Here is a 25115-nt window from a genome sequence, read left to right as displayed (position 1 = left end):
ATTAATTAGCTTCTTTCATTCGACGTTCATTTCTTCGTTACACGTTTAACCTTTTTCCCCCCTCCTTTCTTTCTATTTTCGCATCTTTCTTGTACTCCACACGATCTATTCGATAAATTAAAAAAAATATGCGATACCGTCGTTTGATTTTTCTCTTATACGCGACACCTTTGACCATCTATCGCCGTTATATCTTTTCACAGTGCTTTACTTATCTCCTTCTTCTTCTTCTTCTTCTTCGCTTCTTTTTTTTTTTATTTAATTCATTGTCGAACGAGAAATCAGTATCGTCATCGTCGTACTGAGCAAAAATCACGTTTGAAATGTATCAAATATATATACATATATGTATATTAGAGTCGTTTCGCGGTGAAAATTCAGCCAAGAATCAAGAAGAGTCAAGTGCAACGAATCGTGGACAATTCGCCACGATAAAGAACAGAGAAAGAAAGAAATAACGTCGAATCAACGCAGTTTGACGTGACGCTAATTCAAGATACGATCAAGCAAGCTCGTGTGTTTTTTCATTTTCTTTAATTCGATCTCTACTATCTAAAACTTACGAATCTAGTATTGCGACCCTATGTGATCGTGTTGCACTCAGAGACGATTCACATTAGCCAGCGAATCGATTGTTGTGAATCAATGCCAGCATCGGGCAACAATTACTACGTAATTGATAATCAATGATTACAATTAATTGTCATTGACGATGAAAATTTCATTCAACTAAGTGTAATCACAATTAACGATTAAAATTGCTATTTAATCTTGGAACTCTATAATGTAATATTGCATTATCAATCGTCTTTTGTTATGAACATTTGTAAGAAACGTTGACTTTTTTATTATCCTTGCTCTGTGGATCTTCTTGCACGATATTTTAGCAATTAATAATATTAGTGTACGATATTGTTTTTTATGATTTTATAATATACAGAAACAGATAACTCGTAATTTGTAAAATTTCGCTTGTTTTATCAACAAACTAGTTGCTGTTACGCAAGAATAACTTGTGTCTAATTTGTTAAGATTTTAATCGATCGATGACCAACACTGACAATCACTTACGACAGAGACGATAGCCAATGTGAATTTCTTTTTTTATCTTCAATTTATATCGTCATGCAACACGCACAGTTTCTTCCATACACTTTTGCGCCGTATAAATTAATTGCGTGTCATGTTCGCGTTAACAACGTAATGCTGGACAGAGGACAATAATTGTATGTTACAATAAAAAGGAACTTAACAGATTGCGCTAAAAAAATACAATATATATGAAACAATTGTATACATATAAAATCTTTAAATAATCTACGCAACGCGGTAAATTCGTGTCTCATGAAAAGAATCATCATCTTCACATTTATTTTAGTTTTTGGCCGTCCCGTGTGATTTATTCCTCTGTTGGCTACATCTCCATTGTTTCAAATTACCGGCCCGGCAATTTTGGAGAGTGTCTTTCATATTCTGTCTATTTATATATATATTCACTGGCAATTTCCATAAAATTGCCAAATTGTTATTTCTTTTTTTTTATTTTAATTCATATGATTATTGTACATATTGTAATATATTTAATATTCGTGTCGATATTTATTCTGTTTCTTTTTCTTTTCTTTTAAATGCAATCGGTGCTTAGAAATTATGGAATATTATTGTTTAAAACGAGCCTTGATTTACCACCAATGGTAGAAGATTACGATCAAAATAACTGACTCTGTTTTTCCCTATTTCTTCAATTAGTGTTAAAAAATGTACAATTAATACGCGAACTAAATGATGCTTCGTCTTATGTAAAAAGTAAATGGCTCATCATCCCAGTCGTTAAAATTAAAAGTTTTTTGTGGAATGCTTACAAATTATATATATATATATATACTATATATATATTCGATTGAACATCGTTCGCTGACTTTCGATACGCAAAGACGAAACTTTTCTTCGTATCGATGTTTCTTGCGCTTTTTGTTTAATACTCATTCTCTCTCACTCTTTCTCTCTCTCCCTTTCGCGCTATACTCGCTCTCTCTCTCGCTCTCGCTATGCTACTGAAGATGCGAAGTAGTTGTAGATACTATGCTTTCAGAACAGCATGTTCTGTTCGAGAAAAAAAAAAAACACCAGAAAAAAAGTTTCTTTGACAGAACGTCCCATGCTTTGTGTGATACACATTACAATGACCTAATATTTCAAGTAATATTTATAAGTATTAATTAATCCATAACTGCCCTAATGTCTAAGGGACTGAAACACTGCTGCTACACATATCATAGGCATGTAGCAATTAGGATATTTAGTGGCTTATTAGTAGAACGAAGTTACTGGTGAAGCGGCGTTGTGATCCGTTTACTTGCCCCGTGGAGAAGATCGCGTGCCTGTCGTTGAAAGGCCCTCCCCTCGGCTTCGACTTCGGTGCAAGGAATGTAAACCTTCACCTGGAGCATTCGATTATATATTGACATAAATTTATAATACTTCAAAGCACTCGGAAGACGTAATATTTCTAAGTTTTTGCCAGGTTTGTATTAATTTCGCTACGTCGTGCAAATTTATCTTCCCGTTTGCAGAGTTTATCTTCGAATTTAAAAGAAAGTAGTTGATTATTTTGTAATAATTGCACATTAAGTTATTCTGTTATAGCTTTTTATGTAAAATATTCTTCGTACCTCTGCTGACGCTTCGACGCATCGGTGCAGGTTGAGGGACAGAGACATAGTTTCTAAGTGCTCGGCCACGTTTGTCCTGAATTAGTTTGTCCACTTTAACGAAGATACCGCATTTCGGTCGACACGTGAAGTACCTATGGCCATTCACAGCACCATCGTTTTTACCTGTAACAATGAAATTAATTTCCTCAACTACTTCTCTTTTTTTTATCTATTAAAAACGTTTTTTTTTTTATTTCATAGAAACGTGAAGATAATAAAAGCGAACGTTACCTGTCGGGGCATCGAGTTCAACTCCTATCCACGTCCCGGATGCAAACTCTGTTGGGCCAACGTACGCTATGACACCAGAATAGCTGTATGGGCGAACCAGCACCGATTCACCAACTATAACCCAATCCGGGAGCGGAGTTTCGACTCTACTTAAGTCGTGTCTCGATCCAAAAGCTGAACTCTTGTCGCTCACGTCGTCTATTAAATTTTTATAGAAACAGAGGCGAAATTTTATTAAAGATTCGTTAACAAACGCTAGTTACTTTGTTGCTATCAATAGTTATTTACCATCGATTCGTTCAGAGGAGCTGTTGTCACCGTTCTCATAGGGAATGTTAGGTTGCATTGATTGTTCGAGTCGTGCTGCTGCTTTGCTCTCTGAAACTTGTGGACGGACCATGGGGAATGAAGCCCTGTGCTGAGAACTCGTAGGCCTTCCTGTGCTAGTAGAAGCTTTCCTTCGACGTACGACCTGTAATCGTCAGATTAACATTATAAGATTAGTCGATTTAATTTGACATATTAGTCAATTCGACACGAATAATGTACGCGATATATATGTTCGTTCAATAGCTTAAATATTAACATTACCTTTCCTGGTGGTAGCTTCGTATGTACAACCGAGCTACCCTCCAGAGGGCTGTCTTCTCCAGAATTCGATGCCTGACTAATCTCCATGTCGCTTTTCCTTCTGTTGCTCAAACCCTGACTTGGTATATCCTTCTTCTGACGATGAGTAGAACTTGTACGCGACACATTGGTATTTGCATCGCCATCGCTTTTCGTCGAAGAAACCGGACTGTCGATGTCTGCGTCCATGTAGGCACCTGTCTCGTCTAAGTTCTTTCTAGTATGTTCTGCGATATACAAAAGATCCATTTTACATATATGTTTGTATGTTTATAAAATTAAAAAAAAAAAATTAAATCAATGGGGAGAGAAACTGTATACTAAACGTTTTCTAAAAACGGATTTCAAATTTCTCATAAATGCATAAAGATCTATCAATCCCTGGATTTTAAGTAAATCTGAAATAGCAAACAACAACCTTTAAACTCTTCTGTTCTCATTAACCTGTTAAACTTCGACTATTCTATTTCTTCCTCCCTTATTCTTCCCTTACGATACAATCTCTCAGTAACTAATTCACGCGACGCTCATCTTAACAAGAATGTATACTTTAAGTATTTGCTCTTTCGAGAGCCATTCAACTAACCCTCGCCGCAAGTGTTCTCCATCACGTTTAAGTTGCCCAACGCGTTAGTCACTTCACCCATATATTCCTCCGGCGTTTCCTCCACCAGTGAGCTGTCCATTCTCTCTGGTTTCTTATAATCCAACAGATTTCTGTATTCCAGGTCTGGTGTCTCGTCCACGCTGATAGATTTAACGGAGATGGAGTCCTCGGACGTGAGATTGGTCGTAGACACCGCTTGTGAACCGTAGCCGCTGCTGCTCATGCTTGGCGTGTTGATCTTCGTCGATTGAAGTTCGACAAGAGAATCCAGTGTGCGTGAAGAAGTTAGCGGTTTTACTGGTTTCGCCGGTGCCTGAACGTAATCGCGTGTGATTTGATTGTGACAAAGATGATATCGTGGGGCTTAATAACTTTTTTCTAATCGTAGACAAAGAGGAGAAACAATTGTACTTGATATTTCTCGACGATTTGTTCATTTTTATACCTGTAGTAGTATTTAATCGCATTTGTATTTTTGTACCGTTTCTTTTCACGGATTCAGATCTCTAGATACAGATACAATGTTTCTTCTCTAAACAAAGTTAACAATTTCACTGTCTGTGATATTCTAATGGTTAAGTTTTCTAAGAATTGCTTTTTAAAAAATTAATTATTAGAATCGTTCGCCAACATATGAATACAAACTTCGTGGTATCGTTCTTTCAAAAGAAAATAGAAATACCACAATTTTTGTTACGTTTACTGCAAGAGCGTGTCTGACCATAGACGATCCGTTTTCACTTTTTATGCTCCTCACGTTTATGTTCCTCTAAGTTTAAATTCATCAAATTTTAAAACTGCATAGAAATTATTCAGATAAATGATAAGATATACGATATACGAATAATAAATAAAATATTTCTTTACGAAGATGATCGAATCTAGCAAAAATTTCAAAGCTTAACTAAAACTGTAGAAACTTCAAACTTAAGACTCGAAATGGTAATTTGTTATATATAAGTCTTTTTTTTTTTTTTTTAAGAGAATACGAATATATCGATCACGTAACAAAGACAACGATTCAAATATAAACTATTTCCAATGTATTTTCGAAATTTAAAAACGCGTACTACCTGGTACGAGTCGTATTCCGAGTAATCAGCGTCGCTCTTCTCTTCGTCCTCGTCGTGTACGGGCGTCGACAACTGGTTGCCAGTGTTCGATGTTTCCTCGTGCAGAGTGGTCATTCGTAGACCCAATTTGCCACCGACCATATTCGGAGATGCTAAAAACGAACATTATCAAGTCAATAAAAGTCGCATGTGATTATATCGCTCTTGCGAAGACTGTGAGAAATTGTAAAGAATATCAGGGCCGATCTGGCCACCGTGAATAAAGAAAAATTGATTAAAAGTAAAAGGGAAGAATCGATTGATTTGTGATTGCTCGTTTATTTAGATTTATTCCTTCTTTTGGGTTCCAACATATCAAACATCCATTTAATCGGGTTTATGATCACACTAAAAGGTGCCAGGTCGGTTCTGATACACATTTATCAGTGATTGCAATAATATCGAACAAAAGGAATGTGGTCCATGCTGTTCCTAAAGAAAAAAGAAAAAAAAAGAATGAAAAGGATAAACGGGTATATTCCACGTATTCGACGATTTCTTTTTCTAATTAAATTATCATTTATCTTTTATTCTTTATTCACAAAGTGTCCTTGTACTATTGTCTTGTTGATATTGCGTTCTGTACGTTTTTGCATTTACAAATTTCCCGTAATTTCCATAAAAATCCACAGTCTGTAATTAGTACTTGCGTAATTATCAAAATGTTTTCGGTCACGTGTCTCATCCTATACGCTAATTTCGTGTATTGATAATGTTCGATTGTTTCTCGTCTTGCACCTAACAGTATATTTCTTCGTTCTACTTCTGATAAAACGTGTGTATTTCTGTACGTGTCAGAATGATCCGTGTGAGGCCAAATTTTGTACTCGAGAATCGAAGCAAGTGCTCGAAATGAAGATACTATAAAGATTCGGAAGATCCAAGCACATAATACGTGGAATATAAGGCAGCCTGGAAGAAACGTAAAACAGAGGGTGAGAAAGGTACCGTATGGTAATCGAAAGCGATAAAACATCGAACACATACGGAGACTATGCACTGCGGCACAGCGAGGCTGCAGTTCCGATAAAGGACAATAACTACGGAGAAAAATGATAAATACGGAAGAAAAGAAGAAAAAGAAAACGAATCGTGATTCTTATCGATATCTGTTATCGTAGTGCTACGTAATAATCGAAATAAGGAGTAAGGAAACGAAACGATCTACTAATCACTACGAGAATGATCGAATGGACTCTTTCAAACTCGCCACATTGATTTAGAAAATCGACGATTTTCAGAAATTCATTAAATTCAACGAATATTAATTTTTAATCCTTTCTCCAGTAAATTAGCTTCTAGAAAAATTCTAATACTTAGCAGTGTCCATCTACTGATACTATTGTTAGCTTCGTTGCTGAATGTGAAAGCTAAGAGTATGAAATTCTACCTTATCACTGATATATATATATATACGTTACTATTCTATTATCGAAGCAGAAAGATAAGACGTTTGATAGAAAATATTGGAGAAAGGCTTAAATTGCATGAAAAATGAATAGAGGAAATTTCTTTCCTTAAAATATCTGCCAACTTATTTTCGAGCTGCGTTAAACCCCTGGACCATTTCGATTCTTTCAGAGGTGAGGATCCATAGATCCTCGCATTCTTACGAAAGATACGAAATTTCCGCGAGAATTTACACGAATAATTTGAAATAAAATCGATGAATTCTCGTGGCAATGCCAGTTCGAAAGAGCCATCAACAGCGAGTGTCACCTACACTTGGCAGAGGTGGATTGTTGCAGACGTGTCAATGAGTTGAGATTCAGGTTCAAATTCAGGAAGGTTGGTCTCGCTGAAAGGAGATAGACGTACTGATTACACGGCACTCGGTTTTTCTCGTCGATCGCTAAACACTACATTTTTGTTCTCCTCTTAATGGCGAGCCTTCGACAAAACCTTTCTTATTTTTCTTTCTTTCTGTTTGCAGGCTTGTCACGCGTGATCGATCATGCCTGTAGGCTAGAAGACACTTGATACAATCAGGCAAACCAGATCAGCGTACGATGTACACCTTTTGCGTCTTATATCGAAGATATTCGTGTCGACAGCAGTTATTACAGCCGCGTACAAATATTTGTAAAATTTAGTAGAAAATATTGCAGAGGTACAATTTCAAATCGTTTCTTCGTTGCTTTCTCATTTTGAGATTCTTTGTACACGTGAAACGATTTAACTCGCCATTCTTTAACCAATCCAAAATGCACCGATACGTTGATTAAAACTCGAAATATATTTTTCCTGATCTTATTCGAGAAAATATTTGTTGGGAATCTTCTAAAATTCAAAGTTATTTCGTACGATTAGAAATTTCAATTTATCCAGAGGAAACTAACGTAGAAATATCATTAACGAAGAGATCTGATCGTAATTTATGATCTCATATGCATCGTGGATTTGTCATAAAGTATGCTAACGATAGCATTTTATTAGTTTAAAGTCAAAAGTGGTATTGATCTCGAGCTCTTCTCAATGCGGTATCTTCCTTGGATTTTTACTGTACAGTCGATAGCATTAAATATGTAGACTCTATCCTCCCGCAAAGCATGCTTCACTATGGCCGAAACAATAATCTCATGCAGTACTAAATTACTCTTAATTTTGCCCCCTACACCATTCTCAACTTGTCTGCTTGTATTTCTTCGCTTCGTTCGACTTTAAACTAATTCTTCCTGCGGATAAAGAAAATGGGTCTTTCGTCATAAAGAATAGTTGGCTAAATTCTTCTTCCGAATACGAATAAATATTTATTCCCTTCTTTGAGATATATCTTCCCATTTTCTTAGTTACTTGTAAGTTTCTTCCTTCTTCTTCGCTTCAATGAAAAACAATTTAGTTGCTTTAATTAATTAAGACCAACAATATCGTTTAATTAAGGAAATATTCATAATACAAAAAAAAAGATCCTGAATTGTTTTTCAGAAGCACGTCCACCTAAATCATTAATCAATAAATATTTATATATATATATGTACACATATATGATACAGTTACCCTACGTCTGTTTCTAAAATATCGCTTAATAGCACATTCACAGGTAGAGACAGTAAAAGTAGAACAACTTTACAAGCCATCTTATTCGTCTTTCTTAATTTGTTCTTTTTTTACTCTTCGACTATAATTCGATCATGATAGAAAAAAGAAAAACATCTTATGCACGCTGGTTCACTCTTAAATTCAGTCTTAAAACATAGATACCAATATCGATAACTCGTCGAACGTTACGAATTTTGTTTCTTATCTCAAACTTCGACGAGTCGTCGATAAAAAGAAGAAAAAGATTTCAAAAAAAAAAAAGTAAGAAAAAAGAAAAAGATAAGAAAAACAGAACTATAGAAATCGTTTCTATTCTAGTAAAAAACTTTTGCGAAAGAATTGTTCAAATACCCATGCTTTTCGACTGCGATTCGTGATATAGTATAGTATAGATTATAGATAGTCATAGTCGTGATATACAGTGCTAGTGAACATGATTTCTACGCATGGTGATCTCTGATAGATACTGCGATAGACACGAGAGAAGATCGTTCTTTCATCTTGCGTTTGCAATGCGTTGACGTGACTTTCGTTAAGCGTCGATCATGATCAGCAACGCAGACAAATCATCGTGTAAAAGACGTGAGCCAAAGAGAAACAGTCCGCATGAACATAGACGAGCCGATATATGCTTGCTTAGAGGCACACAAGGAAACGCATTCGGCATGCAACAGTAAAATCGTGAAACTAAAACAGCATTTGCTCTCGTTGCAATGAAACAGCGTTCGACACATAGACACATAGACAGAGAAGGCATCAGCAATTTTCAGAACTAGAGTTTAGATCATTTGAAGCGAAACATTCGTAATACGATTTTTATTGAAAATGACAACGTGAGTTCACGCTCGCCATCTATATGCAGATGCGCTAGTTACAATAAATAGTAACTAGAAGATAGTTCTAGATACAATCGATAGATTTAATCGATAGGTTTAAGATGTTCTTTTGTTTTTATCCCTAGTCCATGTGTATTACAATACACATAATTTGATTTTCATGCTATGATAATAAGAGCTTGAAACAAATAGAAAATCATGAAAATCTTGTATTTTCTTTGATGATACGAATCACTTCTGGTTCTGAACATTGCTAGGATCACAAAAAAAAAAAAAAAAAAAAGAAAATAGAAGTGCAGCACCATCGACACACTATATACACATATATATATATTTAAGGCGCACTGGAAGAACTAAAACAACAGACAGACTCAACCACTCACGAGACATATTTATATACTAAATCGTCACTGCCTGTTACGGCATCAATCAAATATCAATCAAGACTCCATTTTACCTGAGTTCAGAATGGAGCCTTGCGTGGGCCGAAATAGTTGTAGAAGTAGTAGACGTAGTGTTATAAACAGAGGAACAGAGATATAAGTTGCGTATTATTGATATAATCGCTTGGACTCGTTCGTGTTAATTTTGCTACAAAATTCTGCTGATTATCAATAAGGCTCGTTAATTAACGTTATCAAAGAGGCTCTGTAACAAGTGGTGGAGCTTTTTTTTTGTAAATATCGCTGCTAATAAACGCTATAGTAAAGGCGGATCTGAAGAAAAAAACAGTAGGTCGTTTTTCTTTTTACCATGCTCAACTCTCTTTAGGCCCGCCCCTCTCTCTCCCTCTCTCTCTCTCTCCCCTTTCTTGCATGATATCACGGTTCACGTGATTTTTTTTTTACTAGGAAAGCTTCAATAAACGTTGCTAAATAGTGGCAAAAATCGTGCGTAAAAGTTGAACATAGCGTGGTGACATAACAGTATGATAGAAGCTGTAAATAGAATAAATACGAAGTTCCAATGTGTAGTGGTAATTCGCTAAGAGGGAGATCGGTTTTACCAAACATCGTTAAGGAGAGTGATCGATCTGTTTGATCGTGTCTGTTCTAAGTGATTGAGCGATTTCCTTGTATGGTGTTCTTCTTTTTCATACATAGAATTCAGTAGAATTTCATAGAATTTTTATTACTTGGAAATCTCTTTTTTTTTATATTAGAAATATTAATTAATATTATTTAATATTAGAAATAATATCGGTGAATTAACAAATAGTACGATTTGTTATCGAGTATTTTCTGAAAATTTTAAATATTGCAATAAATAAAATATTGCAATATTTTGATCTATCCTAAACGCAAAATTTATCAAAAGGGTTGAAAATTGAGAGCACGCGTAACGCTTCTGTAAACGAATATAGAGAAAACTCTTTTTATTTTAAAGATAGAAGTAAATTTGATTTCCAGTGGACACGATATAAGGAAACGCTAACGATGGATGACATGAAATCTCAATAATAAAAACGAACGAAAAAGGAAACGTATGAAATGAACATCTTCCATTATTCAGAAACAACATATCTAATACCAAAGGAGGACATAACAGTGGAATTTTAAGACAATCAAAAACTAGGGCAAATCTTAGAGTGACTATCATGGCAAGGTGGTATATTTATAAATATATATATATATATATGTATAATATATTAAGAAACATTGCATAAGCCACATTTCAGAAATGAATGAATAGACTTTTTTCGTCGAATATAATTCAAGAAAGCAAAAAATCAAGGCAACGAGAAGTGATCGTAAAACGTATGTCGATATATTATTCTAAGACTAAGGTCCTCAAAACACAGTGCCATTAAAATTTATCAAAGCGTTTAAATATTATTAATAATTCAAATTGTGATTTAAGCAAACTAAGATGTTGCATTCAATCAAATGATGGATTCGCATAAGATTATAAGTCATAAAGATATCCAAACAAAATTAGAAAAAAAGTAAAAGGAAAAGAAAAAAAGAGAGAGAGAAAAAGAACTAAAACGTCGATAATTAAAATTCGTTCGAACTTTTAATGTAAAGTAGCAATCCATTTAGCGTAAAATTCTGCGCCCAGGTAGCAAGCTCTGTCGTCGATCATAGAGCAGCGTTAATAACGAAACAAAATAATATTCCTTTTGCTAAATTAGCTACGCCTTCATCAACATCATGGCAAAAACGCTTGCGTAGCAAAAGAACTCTCTTGCAAGAAATCTTGGGAATTACCTCTTTGTTGGCGTGCTTATGGTAGCACCGTTGGAGATATTGTTAAAAGTTATTATGAACAATAGTAAGATGTTAATTCTATTGCCATTACACAATCGAAGAATTAAGTGATATATGCAATCGATCGAATTAATAAAATGGATTACTACAAAATGAACGGTGAACTAATGAATGAGAAAATGAATTGTATGAGTGAATATTTTGTGTGAATAATAATAAAAAAAAAGAATCCTTCGTTTATCGTTTATATTAGCTTCTAACTTGAGTATCAATCAAAATTTCATTTATCTTCTATGATTTCATAAATTATATATTCTTCCAAAATTGCTCATTGTTACCAACGTTAAATATCAAGCATATAATTATTTCATACACTTTCAGTTGGATGTGCAATTAAGAAATCATAGAACGTATGATCGCTGAATTTGTTGTTTGGAAATGTTTCGTTGGAAAAATGTAATGGATAAAAATGAAAAGTTTGCTTACCGATTCCGAATGGTTTAGCCGGCGCAGAAACGAAGTTCTCATCGTTTCTGGTGTGACCCGTGGATGCACGTCGCGAATGAAGCAGCCCGTTCAACTCTGTGTTGAGATCAGTCACGCTTTCAGAACGCGTAACGTTCAAAGAGTCCATCGAGGTATCGGATCTCATGATCTGCAAGTAGTCGGCGTATCACGTTACTTATCTCTATCTCAGGAGATACTGTATGATTTAACTATAGTCTGTCCAAAATCAATCAGCCGTTCAAGGCCTTATCCCAATTATAAACAACATCACAAGTGACCCCTCCCTCTTTTACATTCTTCAACCATTTACAAAATTAAAAAAGTTAATGAAAACATTTCTTTCAAATATCATCTTCGTTAAGTGTACTGAGGTGTTTATATGGCCAAATGATTCTAGACAAACCGTGATAATTTAGAAAAAGTGACAGGATAGTGAATACAATGAAATTTTGAAACTAATGATACTACAATGTCTAAAACTACTACTGGTTTGGACTGGAATAAGAAAATACTTGGACTCAAAAGTGGAACACAAAATACCAACTATAGAATAGAGATTAAAATACCAACTATAGAGATTAAAAAAGAAAAACAAATTAAACAAAAGCATACAGTGCGTCCGAGACGGCGGAGAGGCAGTAGTACCTGCGAGAAGTTGGGTACGCTTGCTGTCTTGCGCATAAGTGGTTGACCCTGTGCTTGCAGTAATTCTTTTACCGCGACGCTTTGTCGTAATCGGTCTAAAGTTAAGATACTTTCCACCGCAGAAACACCGCGTGTATATTTTTCTATGCAAACATCAGACATGTGAGTTTAAATTATATTTTTATGTATGTTTGGTCTTGAGTGTACAAGATTTTGCGTAAGTATTATCAAAGCTGACTTACCGATGTAAGTCTCGCCATCACATAAGCTGTTGTCTTCGCCACTTGCAGCTATTTGTGCCAAACTCTCGCGATCTTCCAATTCTTCGCTAGCCTTTGGTATATTAGACACGACTTCGTAAGTGACTCCAGTTTGAGTTAAGCAGTCGGTACGAACGATTCTCTTGAAGATTCTGTCTGTGATACTTTGCCGTTTGTAGATGTTCAAGGCTAATCGTTTACGCAGCACAAGGTCCATTGGCGCCGGGTGTGAGAGGCGCACCGTTGTTTTCAAAATTAAAAAAACCCGCTCGTTTGCTAAAATATATTCATAAACAGAATTGAAGATTCCGAATATTATAAATTCTTGAACATTAGATTTTTATTGTTATATATCTTACCATCTGTGACTTTGTTCAGATGTATATTGTCGTGTATACTGGAATCCCAAGCAGCGATAGCGCACACATCTTTCTCTATGCGACGAATTATGGGTAAATTGTAGAATTTATTGCCATGTTCCTTTGGTAAGATGGAATTTAATCCGGTTACGGAGACTTCTTCTCCCGACTGATGTGTTGAAAGATCATCGGCTGTGAATATTCGATTATTAAGAGATCATTAAATGTGTATTGCTAAATATAAACGATTTTAGACAAATTGTGACAGTTCACAAAAGGATGAATAATTTTCCACAAAATACATATAGAATCTTTTTGACGTACCATTGAGATCAAGGAAGAGAACAGGTATATGTGGTTCCATTCCTGGAGGGGGGTTCCAGTCAGCAGGTGCACCAGGAATACCTGAGCCTGCTGCAGGGACTAACACTGCGTTTCTTTCTTCTGTGAGACTGACCCACTGATCCACGAGGCTTTGTTCTCGTTCAATATCTTGTTCAGTTTTATCTGTAATTATACATTGAAATTAATTACATGATATTAATTATATAATGATTTCAATAGAAGGTCGAAGTTTTTTCTATACGAAAAATATACCTTGTTTGTTAATGAGTTTCTGTATCTGTTGATCCAAGTATTGTCTCCTTCTCATTAAAGCTTCGCTCCACTTTTCCCTTAGTATACTTAAGTCTTCGTCCTGATAACTATCCAATGGAATCTGAAGACGATTCCTTACAGACACGCTACCAACTGCTATATTTAATATCGACTGACAAATTATGGGCAATGTTCCTGAATTTTGTACTGGTTTCACACGAACTTGTATTCGTCGTTGCTGTCCTTGACGTAACTGATAAATACCTCCTAAAAAAATATGAATTACATGCTAAGCAATAAGCTATAACGTAACGATATTTTAATATATTTAAAAAAGACAAGTATACAATGTACCTGTCCATGTATCTTGTTTCACAACCACATCCACCGGTGAATATTCCCCTTGCTCATTTAGTTCCTGAATTTCGACCCACAATTCGATCTTCCGCGTTAACTCTGACCATCGATCAGCCAGAGATCTAGCTTTAGCAAGCTGCTGCTCCACTTCCCAACCTGGTTTACTTCGCGAAAATCCGGCACTTCGGTGTCCCCAAACTTCTATGCTTAAGGCCCCTTCTGTATATGAAAATGTGTTTCTATGTATTTAAAAATTCCATATCTACATACGTATCTAAAAGTATCTTGGAAAGCAGCCTAATAGGATTAGTTATCGTATCACTGAGACATGAAACAATTTGATTCACCACTCACCGCTACAGTGTTCGATAAACTCCTCCGTTATGGGCACGGTAAAATCTTTCGTGTGATTAAACTTGAACACCAGAGAGTCTCTCTGCCCTATCTGGCAATTCGAAGTTAATTGTTCGGAATTGTCGATAGCTGGGACCACTATGGGGTCTGGATGTCCGCAGAACATATATTGACAAAATACAAAATGGCTCAGTGACAGAGGCAAACCAGTTGCTTGTTTGATGGTCACGCGACAAGTGATGAAGCTCGATCCGGAATAATCCTCAGGTTCTGACGAGGTCGAGTCATTCGACGATTCTGACGCTGCCTCGCAGATACGGTCCTGAGGAAAGTGACCAGATATGCGACTAATTTCGACCTGCAGTCGTCCAGCGACTTCTCCTTGTTGGCTGATAATTGGCGTGTGATAATCTAACCGAACGTCGTGAAACAGAACCTCTAAGAAAATATTCGCTACTCCAATGAGATTGTGATTCTCCTGGGACTCGTAGAACGGGTCTTGAGTCTTTCCGGGCACTTCATCCTAATTTAGAAATCGTTCAGATTTACATAGTTTTTCTAGTTACTGTTTAATGCATTGCTGACTGGCTATGAATATGCTCGTGTTTGCATAAGCACAGAATCACGCAAGTTTTGTAAAATTGTGTGTATTTTAATTGTATCCGATTAGCTTTGATATCATCAATTTTCCTCATCCTCATTTTGGATAAAATAGCCAGTCGAAAATGTATTAAAAAACTAGAATGAACTAGGTAGTATACCTTAATGGCAGGTAATCGTTGACAATTGTTGGGATCCTTTCTGTCCTCGTACATATCCCGCATATCGACTAATTTGTTTTCTAATTTTTCCATGGACCACACCTGGCTGCCCATGTTTGTCCTTTTCACTAGAATCGCAGGCTCGCTGACGAAGGCGCCCCGCTGAAAAAATACACTCTGCATGTCGAAGAGTGTGAAAGCAGAATGAACAGAAATAAATAAATACAACTCAAAAGGAAATTAAATTAGTACAACGAAAAGGGTGTATATATAAAAAAAAAGATAATAATTGATGGGAAATTACAAAATTATATCACAAAGTAAGACAAGATAAGGAAGAGAGTGAAGAATAGAGAATTCAGAAAATATATAAAGTAAGAAGTATTAATAAAGTAACAAAATATTTATGCTGAAATATTTGATGGATAAGTTGATACATAGGCATACTGATATATTTCGAATAAATTTCTTAGTTTTCACTTCTAATAATCTGAAAAGATCAGGAAAAGCAATTTCATTAGATTCCAAATTATTTAAAAGTTGTAAACACAAGTTTTAAGAATCCAGAGTCAAGCTCTGAAGATTCCTTAATCCATTACTTCAAAGATGTAATAAGAATCAATAAGAACCAGCACATGCGTTACCTTTCTATTTGGACTTAAATTGTTTGGCGGAATCTGTAAAGTGACGCTAAATTTCGTTTGCTTCCCCATCTCTTCCGCCAAGAAGTTTGCCTCCTGCACCAATGCGTTCGCCTTTAAGATGTCCGCTTTCAATTGGCCTAAACTCCTTTTGAACATCTCGTCTCTTTCCTGGGCCCACTTCTCTACTCGCATTTGCGTAGTTGGCGTGCAAGCAGGAAGTTTACTGCTTTGACTGCCCCGCAGGGGATCGTATGGTACGTAAGGGGAGTATGGTGTCGATGGAGACAAAATGTTGCGAAGTTGCTGAAACTGCCGTTCGTACTCTTGCCTCTGTTTCTCTAACGCGACCTAAATAAAGGAACACATTGATGGTACTTGATAAGATAAAACTGGGAAGTAACAGTCAGCTGTGACAATTTCATCCAACATCGAGGAATTTCATATAACAAAATATGATTCTGAACCTTCCCAAGTGAATATGAAATTTAGGACTATACAGTTAATTAGGTTACTATTATATGGCTTCTGAAATAGTTGCTTGGAACTGATTAAAGAAGTTAAAATAGAAAATTTTTTTGTAAATCTCCAAATAGTTCTTCACTTTTCTTGAAAAAATTGTTGGACTTGTGTCACTTATGAAATAAATGTGCGATATTCCCTGTTGGATATGAGCAATATCTTTGAGAATCTCCGCCAAACATCATCAATCCCTAAGAATACCTGTTTATCTTCTTCGTGCTGCTTCTCGAGTCTAGCGATAGCTCTTTGAATAGGGTCGTTCGACAACTCGTTAAGCATCAGTTCTTCTCGTGCAAAAGTGTAATCAATATTCTGTGCCGGCGTCTGAGGCTCACTGTTGATCGCTATAAACAGAGGGACACACATATACGTACAGACTATCGGGTGTCACACATCGATCTCAAAGAATTCAATCAGGGATATCCATTAAGCGTTACCTGTTGCACTTCTGGGACAATTCACCCGGAAGAAATGATGATTTCCCCAGACGATCCTGTCACCGTGTAACAACGGTGTTTTCTCTACTACCTGAGTGCCGTTCACGAAACACCTAGCACCGTTTAATGGTGTCATATAGAGGCCAGTTTCCTCTATCGTGATGACACAGTGTTCAGGCAGAATACCAAGCCCGTGCAGCTGAATGTCTTGGTCTGTCTTTGCCGAACGTCCTCCAACCAGAGTCCTTTCCTAATTATTAACACAACGAGCACAATATTTTGTATTATGTATTTTATACTTTACATTGTACATTTTTTTATGTATTATGTTACTTACATATACAGAATGTTCTAGTAATTATGATACAATTGGCAAACGTAGTGATTCTATGTGTAAAATATTATTTGGCAATTATTTAATTTGAGAAACGACGAATATCTCCAGTTTTCTAAGATTAGTACAATTTACTGGGATAAATTCATATTACATAACAAAGATATTGAGAAATGATATTTTTATGATCAAATTATACGCTACTAATATATCAACGATTTTCGTAATCGATATCTTATTAAAAATGGGAGGGGGTGTCTTAATTGTTCGGAAGTAATTAAGAATTTTTAGGTACCTTCAGATAATAAACTAGCAACTCGTTCAAGCTAGGGTCGTCGTTTAGATTTACGAGATAATACTTGTTCTTTTCCACTTGGATACCAGAGGCTTGAACACTGATTCCCATTTTTTCTAAGGCCTGCTGCCTTTCGTGTTGCAGCCTCTCGGTTTTCACCAGTTTTTCCTCCCACGTTTGCGACATTTCCTTCATTAATCGTTCCGATTCCGACAGCTTCTCCGTTATGTCTGTGCGTTGCTGGCCCACTATCGACCCTTGTCCCTAGAATTTCCGGAAGAAAGAGAATCCTGAGTTTAGTAGAGCGCGGAAGTAATTATTTCTCGAGTAACTTCTACGAATGCAGTTGTTTGTTAAATCCGGAATGAATTTTAATGGAGCTACCAAGTACGAAGTTCGAGGAATCGGTTTAAGATTATTTCCTCTGTCTAGTTTATTAAATTTCCGATAGTTTATAACTATGTTGTACGTTATTTACGCCTCTTTTAAAAATAAATCTGCTCGATTCGACGAGTTTCATAACTTCGTTGGAATCTCGTCTCTCGTTGAAATATCACATTATTCGTATTTAACGGGATTAATCTCGATCGTTCTCTTTGACGCTTTCCTTGTAATTTTCTTCACAAAATGTGAAACTTCGACGGCAAGTTTTTAATACGGCTAATTGTAAGAAACTTCTTCAAGTTTTTATCGACCAGCTCTAATGGCCATGTTTGTCTGTCCGGTCTAACTCATAATTAATACAACGATGTTAACGAGACTTAATCATCTTACAGTTGCATGTAATAGCATCTCTTTCAACGCCTCCACTTCCTGCCTTAATTCCCGAATGATTCTTGCATTTGGATCCTCGTTGACCACTGCGTGATTAACGATTCTCTTGGCTCTGTCCGCGTATCGCAGGGTTGAAAGCGTTTCCTCGTAATTATCCGCGGCAGGAGATATAGTGGCTACCATTACGGTCTTACTGTTCCCGCCAAGGTTATCCTATAATTAAAAGTACAGCATGGTTATAAATGAAAGAAGTTGCTTTTAAAATTAATTAAACGTCGGTGATCGCAAAACTTTGTCTTCTTAATGATTTCACTGTATTTTAATTCTACAATTTTTTCATACTACGATCTATCATCCACGGAGTTTAATTTATTTATTTATTTTTTTTTTTTTTTTAGATACAGTTGTAGCCTACTTTGTAATTATTAACGAATCTCTTCATATTGAAAGTTATAATCCCCCCCAAAAAAAAAAGAAAAAGAAAGAAAAATAAAATCTCCGCGTCAAAAAGTACCATCCTCACCACCCTTTATATTAGTAATTTTGTGTTAATTCGTTCTTTACCGTACTGACATATCTTTCCCATTGTGTACCTAACAATTAGCAAGCTGGTCGCATCTAACATTCCAAATATATCAAACGATACCTTCAACAGCCACGTCAGAACCGAGTCCCTGTACGGCACGAACTTGTCCTTATTCTTATTACTTCCGGAATTTTGATCCGCCAGCTTCGAAATGACTAGACCCAACGTCGTTAGGGATCTGCAAACATTTGTCTCTCTTATATCGCACGATCTATCACGTCTCTCGTATATGTCCAGGCGCAAACACTTCTAGCCTTATTAACAAGCTAGAGGATGGTAAATATTTAATTACAAGCAACGTTTTCTAACCGCGTTAGACGATTAGCTGTATAGCGTCAACAAAAGGAAACTTTACTTGTTTATATTGCTTCCTTCTTTAAGCCTATCGCCCACTGCTCCAGTCTTCACAGCCCTTTCGCTCCCTGCCAAGTCCACCAGGCTCATCCGCGAGACCTTTTCACCGCTGACGCCGCTCTTCGAGTCCGTCAACGTTTGCGTCAGGATCACGGAGAATACAGCGTGCGACCGTGAACTCTCGGAATTCATGTTCGTTGCAGCTACCGTCCTCGACTTGTTCCCCTCCGCCATCAGATTGTCGATGTCCTGCGAAATCATTGCGGTAACTCGTGACGCCTCACGGCCAATTTGACTTTTCTCTTGTTACCGTTCGAATCGCACACGCGATACACAGCTTCGAGCGGTTTCCAACATATCATCCGGTCGTTGATAGATTACTCGGGTGACTTGACTGACTTGGTGAAAGGTGATTTCTGGGCTCGGGTTACCGGCGAACGGATGACTGGCATGGAAAAGTTGGGAAATTAAGGCGATTCTGTTGGGAAATTCAGTCGATTCGGCAGGAATGCTGGATTTAACGATCGCAACGAATCGGTAGCTGGCGACCGTGACGTAACGAGCAGATTCTTGGGTATTCCGAGAACCGGAAAACCGATTTGACATTCTCCGACTTTCGTGTTCGCCTATCGAGACCCAAGTTTTACGAGGGGACCATTTCCACTCGTTTCTCGAATGTTACGTATCCATCGTTTCTTTGAAATTCCAAAAGCCTTTCTCTGTCTTCCTTTTACGATTATCCTCAGATGGAAAAGGTGGATATAAAAGAAAGAGAAAGATATTTGGACTTTCTAACGATTTCCAGTACGCGTCCAGTACTTGTCTTTTCCAAGATCGTCTTGTAATTTTGAAAATCGGAGAGAAATCGATTGGAAAATTCCAGTCTTTCAGCGTAATTCCGACAAATACGGCAAATAGTTCCCGTTAATTTGTAGAAACGCAGAGAACTGACCGAGACATGGTGACGCGAAATATAAACGAAACGTGATGAAATACGAAGGAAGAGACTGCTAGGTAAACGTTTCTTAAGTTTTCCCTTAAAAACTGCAGGATCGAACGACTGTGCGCGCCGTTTGTATGGAAAAAGAGATCGCATCGAAAGGATACAAAGGAAAGCCGAAAAACGTGACACGATAGTATCGTAGTTCACAGTCGATGAAGCAAATTGAAACTTATCACGCGTTACTGGTATGCACGAAACGTGTTTGTTGCATAAAAGAGGTAACCACTAGCTTCGCATACATGTAAAACGACCTGATTTTACTTTCTGAAAGGATCGTGTATCGTTATACACCTTCGTTCGTTTAATGTTCGTACGCCGGTCGAGCGATCGGTAAAAGTCATCGGATCGGTGGTAATCGCGACAGTTCAATCAACTTCATCAACTTAGAAAATAAACCGACGTGCGTGCGATTTTCAACGTTCTTTGCAAACGAATACCAATTTCATAATGCACATCAAAGAGATTCATATTAATTTGGTAAAACGAAACCACGCTTTTGTCCATGATATTCGGTTGCGTTTCACGAGAACACGAAATCATTAATTTCGAAAGCTATAAAGTTCACTATTTCGCGATTTAATTGCAGATGATAGTACATTATTGCGGGAATTAAATTGTCGAAGCACCGCAATGACGGATATCGATCATAACGGTTTCAGTTTTGGCAATATGCCAGTTACACGCGAAACAAGCGATAAATAACACCGCTGCGATTTGCCGTATCGTGGAAAAACCGGACAAGCGTGTTGCCAGTCCTCGTTTATCGATAAATAACTCGATCGAAAAGAATATTTAGAATAAACAAGACGTATCGTACGAAAGAACACGACAGTATGATTTATACGTAATTTCTATACGCGAGTATCTCGTCTATATCGCGAATAAAACGAGCGATATCAAATATCTAGGTATATTGAACGATACAAAGAGTGTGATAAGAAGAAAACGATATTTACAATTTTCATGTAATTTTAATAATTCGATTGTCGCTCGTAACTCGTACGCGTACAGCGTCGAACGACAGAAAGTTTGAAAGGAAAAGAATACGAGAGAGAGAGAGACAATGTAATTATACGAGATGTAATTTTATATTTAAATAGATATAATAGGTTTAACAAATATGAAAGAACGCGAAAAACGTTTAACGCAAAAGTCATCAACGCTCGCAGTGTAGAAAATTCTCAATTTTACTTTCTTCGTTACTTTACTTACCAGGAGTTTCAGGCACTTGCTAACTTAATATTTCGATGCTTTATGCGCACACAAAAGGAATGATTAAAAGGACGGGACGAATATCGATAAATCTTCCCTTACCTGAAAGGATGTGACGGCGAGCTGACTAAGTCCATCCACGTACGGGCCCAGGACATTGTGTTCCCTGACTTTCAGCGACTGTTTGTTCGGCTTTGGATCGAGCAGATCGTGCACCTTCTCGTTGTAGATCTCCATATAGGAAACCTCGACTTTGTAAGTAAGCTCCGAGCTCTGTTGCTTCGCGATCATGTCGAAGAGGTTGTCGCACAGCCGTGGTATGATACCTTTGTTCTCGCCGCTTCCCATCATCGTGTACGATTTCCCGGACCCTTTTTACAAAATTAACTTTCTTATTAACTTGGATCAATCGTTAAAAAAAAAAATGCAGACCATCGGATCGATCGTACCTATTAGGTTGACCGAAAAGTTTCTTTCGTTTTATAAGGAAATAATAAACGCACAATATTTTCTTGTTTATTGAATTGTGCACGATCATAATAATAGAAATAGAACGAAATGAATTACGCTTAATTCAATAAAATAGTATAAAGTAGAAATTCTTGTCCATCTATTATCGCCTTATGAAACGAAAGAAACTTTTTGGACAACCTAATGTATAAACCTGTGGAAGAATTCGTGAAATTTTTTATTCATATTTTAATTTAATATATTATTCATTGTTTATTATAACAATATTAAAATTCTATTTTTATTAATATTGATTAATTCCTTTCATTTCGACAGATGTTCGACGAGAGAATTTGCCAAAGTAACGGAATTGAAAAATTGAAATCGAAGCTGAATCTTTTCTCCCGAAATTTGTGACTTGTATGAGACACGTACATCGATCTTGAAAATCCTGTTGTTTCTCGTTATTATACACAGACTCAGAATTAATGAAACGGGCTAAAAGGATTGTCTTTGCGAGAAGTTACATCTCGGCGATAAAACGACTACACCTTGATGAGATAAGAGACATTCCGTAATTTTTGCCAGGCTTTATGACTTCTCTTCTTTGGAAATGTTTAGCCACAGGGCGAGTTATGTAAATGAAGTAATCGAGCGAGGGTTGGCGTTTAGATGTTATCAGGACCGAGCGGAGGATGGACTAATGGGCAGTTTCAAACGTAGAACACGAACCTGATGAACCATAGCAAAATTTGAATAATTTCTGGTCTATAAAGTTGCGACTAAGGTCAGAGTTCGAATCGAAGCACGTTAGTAGTAGAATATATTTTAGTCGGACTACGACTATGATCCACTCAGACTGTAACTCGATTTCATAAAGTTTTATAGATGAAACGTGTTCCAATTCAAATCCTGTCGAAAAATCGCAAGACGATGGATCGCGCAAACCAAGGCAGATCACCCTTCGGTGAACTCAATTAATTTTCAATTACGCGTATTCAAATTTCCACGTCAAACACATTTTTCTGCCCGTCGTTAACGTCCAAGTCTCCTTTTAATTCCAATCACTTTCAAGGAAACTGACGCTGCTCCGATCACCGACAGACCATTCCTCCATGGACAGAAACCATAATCGATATTCTCGACGATTCTCATAATGCAAACATACTTTTTCACCCCATCATTAACTTGTAAATCTTCCTTTAAATCCTCGGCTCTCGAAGAAACCTGTAAGACCGCGACGATCAACAGCGAACCATCCTCCAACAGGCTTTTAACCCCCAATTGACACCATTGTTTCCTCGAACGTTAACAGGTTTAAGTTCGCATTCTCATCTACAACTTCTCATAAGACGTACAAGCATTCTATCCTGCTATAATCCCTTGAGACGATGAGCAGAGCAGAGGTGCAATCCGATTGATCGATGACAAGCGAGCAGCTAAGTGCGAGAAGACGCGAGAGTCTTTAGAAGTGCGTAATCTTGTTCCTTTTTCTTTTTTTTTTCTTTCTTGTTCACCCTCCTTTTTAACATCGCGGCAGTGATTGAACGTCGAGGGAAGTTCAACATTCGTCGTCGTCGTCGACGTCGTCATCGCCCACGCTAGGGTCAATGCCTCTCCCTTTCGAGGGGAGGCATTGCTATCGTGACTATGCGAATATCTATTGCATTTATAGGAAATTTAAATATGGAAAAATGATAGAGTACGCGTGACATGGAAAAATATACGGAACATCCTAAGCGAAGCGATTTGTTATAAGCAGCGGATAATGTGGATTTATTATGCGCTAGAGGGAAATTAAATTGTAAAAGATACACGCAATACGTAAAAATGATAGGCACAAAGTATGCAAAGTACAGCGTTACGTATTATAATATTCAGAAGATGAAACCAATTTCTACTTTCTTCCTGGATATCGAGAGGGCTAAAACTTATTCGACAAGGTCTGGCGCGAGAGGCTACCGCGAGTAATTAAAAATCATTGTCCGAGGCAAATTTATCGCTTACTTAAATCGTACGCGAGCAATGGAAAGATTTATGGCAAGAGTCAAAGACGCATACTGGAAAATTAGGGCGATTGAGTTAAAGCAGGAGGAAAATCCTCAGAGAAACCTTCTAGGACCAATTCTGTATAAGCTATACATGTTACTAGGGCAGATGAGGGGATATTTGTAGGATACGACAGACAGGTCAAAGGCTATAGGATTTACCTGCCAAAGACCAAGAAAGTAATAATATCTTGTCATGTCAGGTTCGAGGAGAATACGTTTCCCTACGAGAGTGTTAAGATGGAGACGAGCAATATAAAAAGGAGGTCCTCAGAATGGATATGGGACGTAGAAGATTTTGAACTTGGAAGGGGAGCGGACTGACGTCGAAACACAAAGTGATGGCGAAAACGATGAAGGGGAGACTGACTACTTCATGGACAATTTAACGAGTGAGAATAATCCGGGGGAGGCCCAGTGAGTGTACCGATTGTGCCCAGGAGGTCGGCAAGATTACATAAACCAAAGACATGTGATAGTTGCGCTCATACTGCGACCGTTCGCAAAACTCAAAGCATGTGTGTACCTGTGAATGTGTACGAAGCCCTGAGGGGGCCAGATGCTCAAAAGTGGACTGATGCAATAACGAAGGAGTTAGACAATCTAAAAAGTAAAGATGTGTGGGACGTTGTGCAAAGGCCCTTGAACAGAAACGTTCAGAATAGACTGTAAGTGGGTGCTTGTAATAAAGAGAGACTCTGATATGCCCGATCATCTAATACGGGCTATGCCCCACACGGGCTGTGCCCGATACAAGCAACCTAGTACCATTTCACATATCGATGAATATTTATCCACGAGTTTTCTCCGTTTACACATCGAATAACCTCAACAGAAACAATTATCAAACTCATACGAACTTATGGAACAGTCCTACAGGGATTAGCAGCAACGAGCCACGTCGCTAGATTTGAATAGCTACGATCAATTATACTCGCAACAGTTGTCAATTCATCGTGATATATCACGGAGGAAGATCCAAGGGAAGATCTAAAAATACCAACCATTCAAGGGGAAATTCAGAGAAACGTAATAAAAGAGGTGCGCAACGTTCTAATCGACTAGCCCTGGAACGTAAAAAGGCCAGGCTGAACGAAGGTTAAAGAAGAAGCATCCTACTGACTTGTTATGGAACTCCCATGGGATACGTGTTGCATTAGCAAGATGAAATCCTACCGAGGATAGTCACCCAAGTGGTAATTCATAGCTGGAAGAATTCTTCGAATGTCCAATCGAACAA

General features: G+C 37.3%; 1 protein-coding gene and 1 long non-coding RNA gene across 15 annotated transcripts in view; one reads left to right on the top strand and one right to left on the bottom strand.

Annotated features, from left to right (window-relative positions):
* Positions 1-4: 4 nt before the first annotated feature.
* LOC117212926 (kinesin-like protein KIF13B) overlaps positions 5-25115 on the bottom strand; it is a 154629-nt gene continuing 129518 nt past the window's right edge. Inside the window, exons 4-29 of one of the 11 annotated variants that reach the window (XM_033458069.1) lie at positions 21480-21748; positions 19164-19411; positions 18869-18986; positions 18223-18435; positions 17449-17712; positions 16820-17069; positions 16584-16726; positions 15864-16211; positions 15220-15396; positions 14459-14981; positions 14102-14323; positions 13748-14014; positions 13475-13657; positions 13151-13342; positions 12774-13067; positions 12499-12674; positions 11866-12034; positions 9627-9644; positions 7018-7092; positions 5256-5407; positions 4162-4495; positions 3537-3802; positions 3234-3417; positions 2946-3143; positions 2673-2837; positions 5-2441 (exon numbers count right to left, since the gene is read on the bottom strand). In XM_033458069.1, the coding sequence (XP_033313960.1) occupies positions 2353-2441; positions 2673-2837; positions 2946-3143; positions 3234-3417; positions 3537-3802; positions 4162-4495; positions 5256-5407; positions 7018-7092; positions 9627-9644; positions 11866-12034; positions 12499-12674; positions 12774-13067; positions 13151-13342; positions 13475-13657; positions 13748-14014; positions 14102-14323; positions 14459-14981; positions 15220-15396; positions 15864-16211; positions 16584-16726; positions 16820-17069; positions 17449-17712; positions 18223-18435; positions 18869-18986; positions 19164-19411; positions 21480-21748 (5537 nt within the window). In that variant the 3' untranslated portion in view covers positions 5-2352. Of the gene's footprint in view, positions 2442-2672; positions 2838-2945; positions 3144-3233; positions 3418-3536; positions 3803-4161; positions 4496-5255; positions 5408-7017; positions 7093-9626; positions 9645-11379; positions 11395-11865; positions 12035-12498; positions 12675-12773; positions 13068-13150; positions 13343-13474; positions 13658-13747; positions 14015-14101; positions 14324-14458; positions 14982-15219; positions 15397-15863; positions 16212-16583; positions 16727-16819; positions 17070-17448; positions 17713-18222; positions 18436-18868; positions 18987-19163; positions 19412-21479; positions 21749-25115 lie in introns of all 11 variants that reach the window. The other 10 variants (XM_033458070.1, XM_033458071.1, XM_033458073.1 and 7 more) reach the window with 10 other exon arrangements.
* On the top strand, positions 7106-11626 carry LOC117212928. Of its 4 annotated transcripts, none has more exons than XR_004488555.1 (3): positions 7106-7404; positions 10556-10774; positions 10848-11626. It is a non-coding gene; the product is annotated as an uncharacterized LOC117212928 (long non-coding RNA). The 4 variants fall into 4 exon arrangements; XR_004488556.1 differs by lacking the exon at positions 7106-7404 and adding an exon at positions 8441-8915; XR_004488554.1 differs by lacking the exon at positions 7106-7404 and adding an exon at positions 9602-9900.

The sequence above is a fragment of the Bombus bifarius genome, unplaced genomic scaffold, assembly GCF_011952205.1.
Source record: "Bombus bifarius isolate JDL3187 unplaced genomic scaffold, Bbif_JDL3187 scf7180000008417, whole genome shotgun sequence".
NCBI lineage: Eukaryota > Metazoa > Arthropoda > Insecta > Hymenoptera > Apidae > Bombus > Bombus bifarius.
This window is presented reverse-complemented; position numbering and strand designations above follow the sequence as displayed.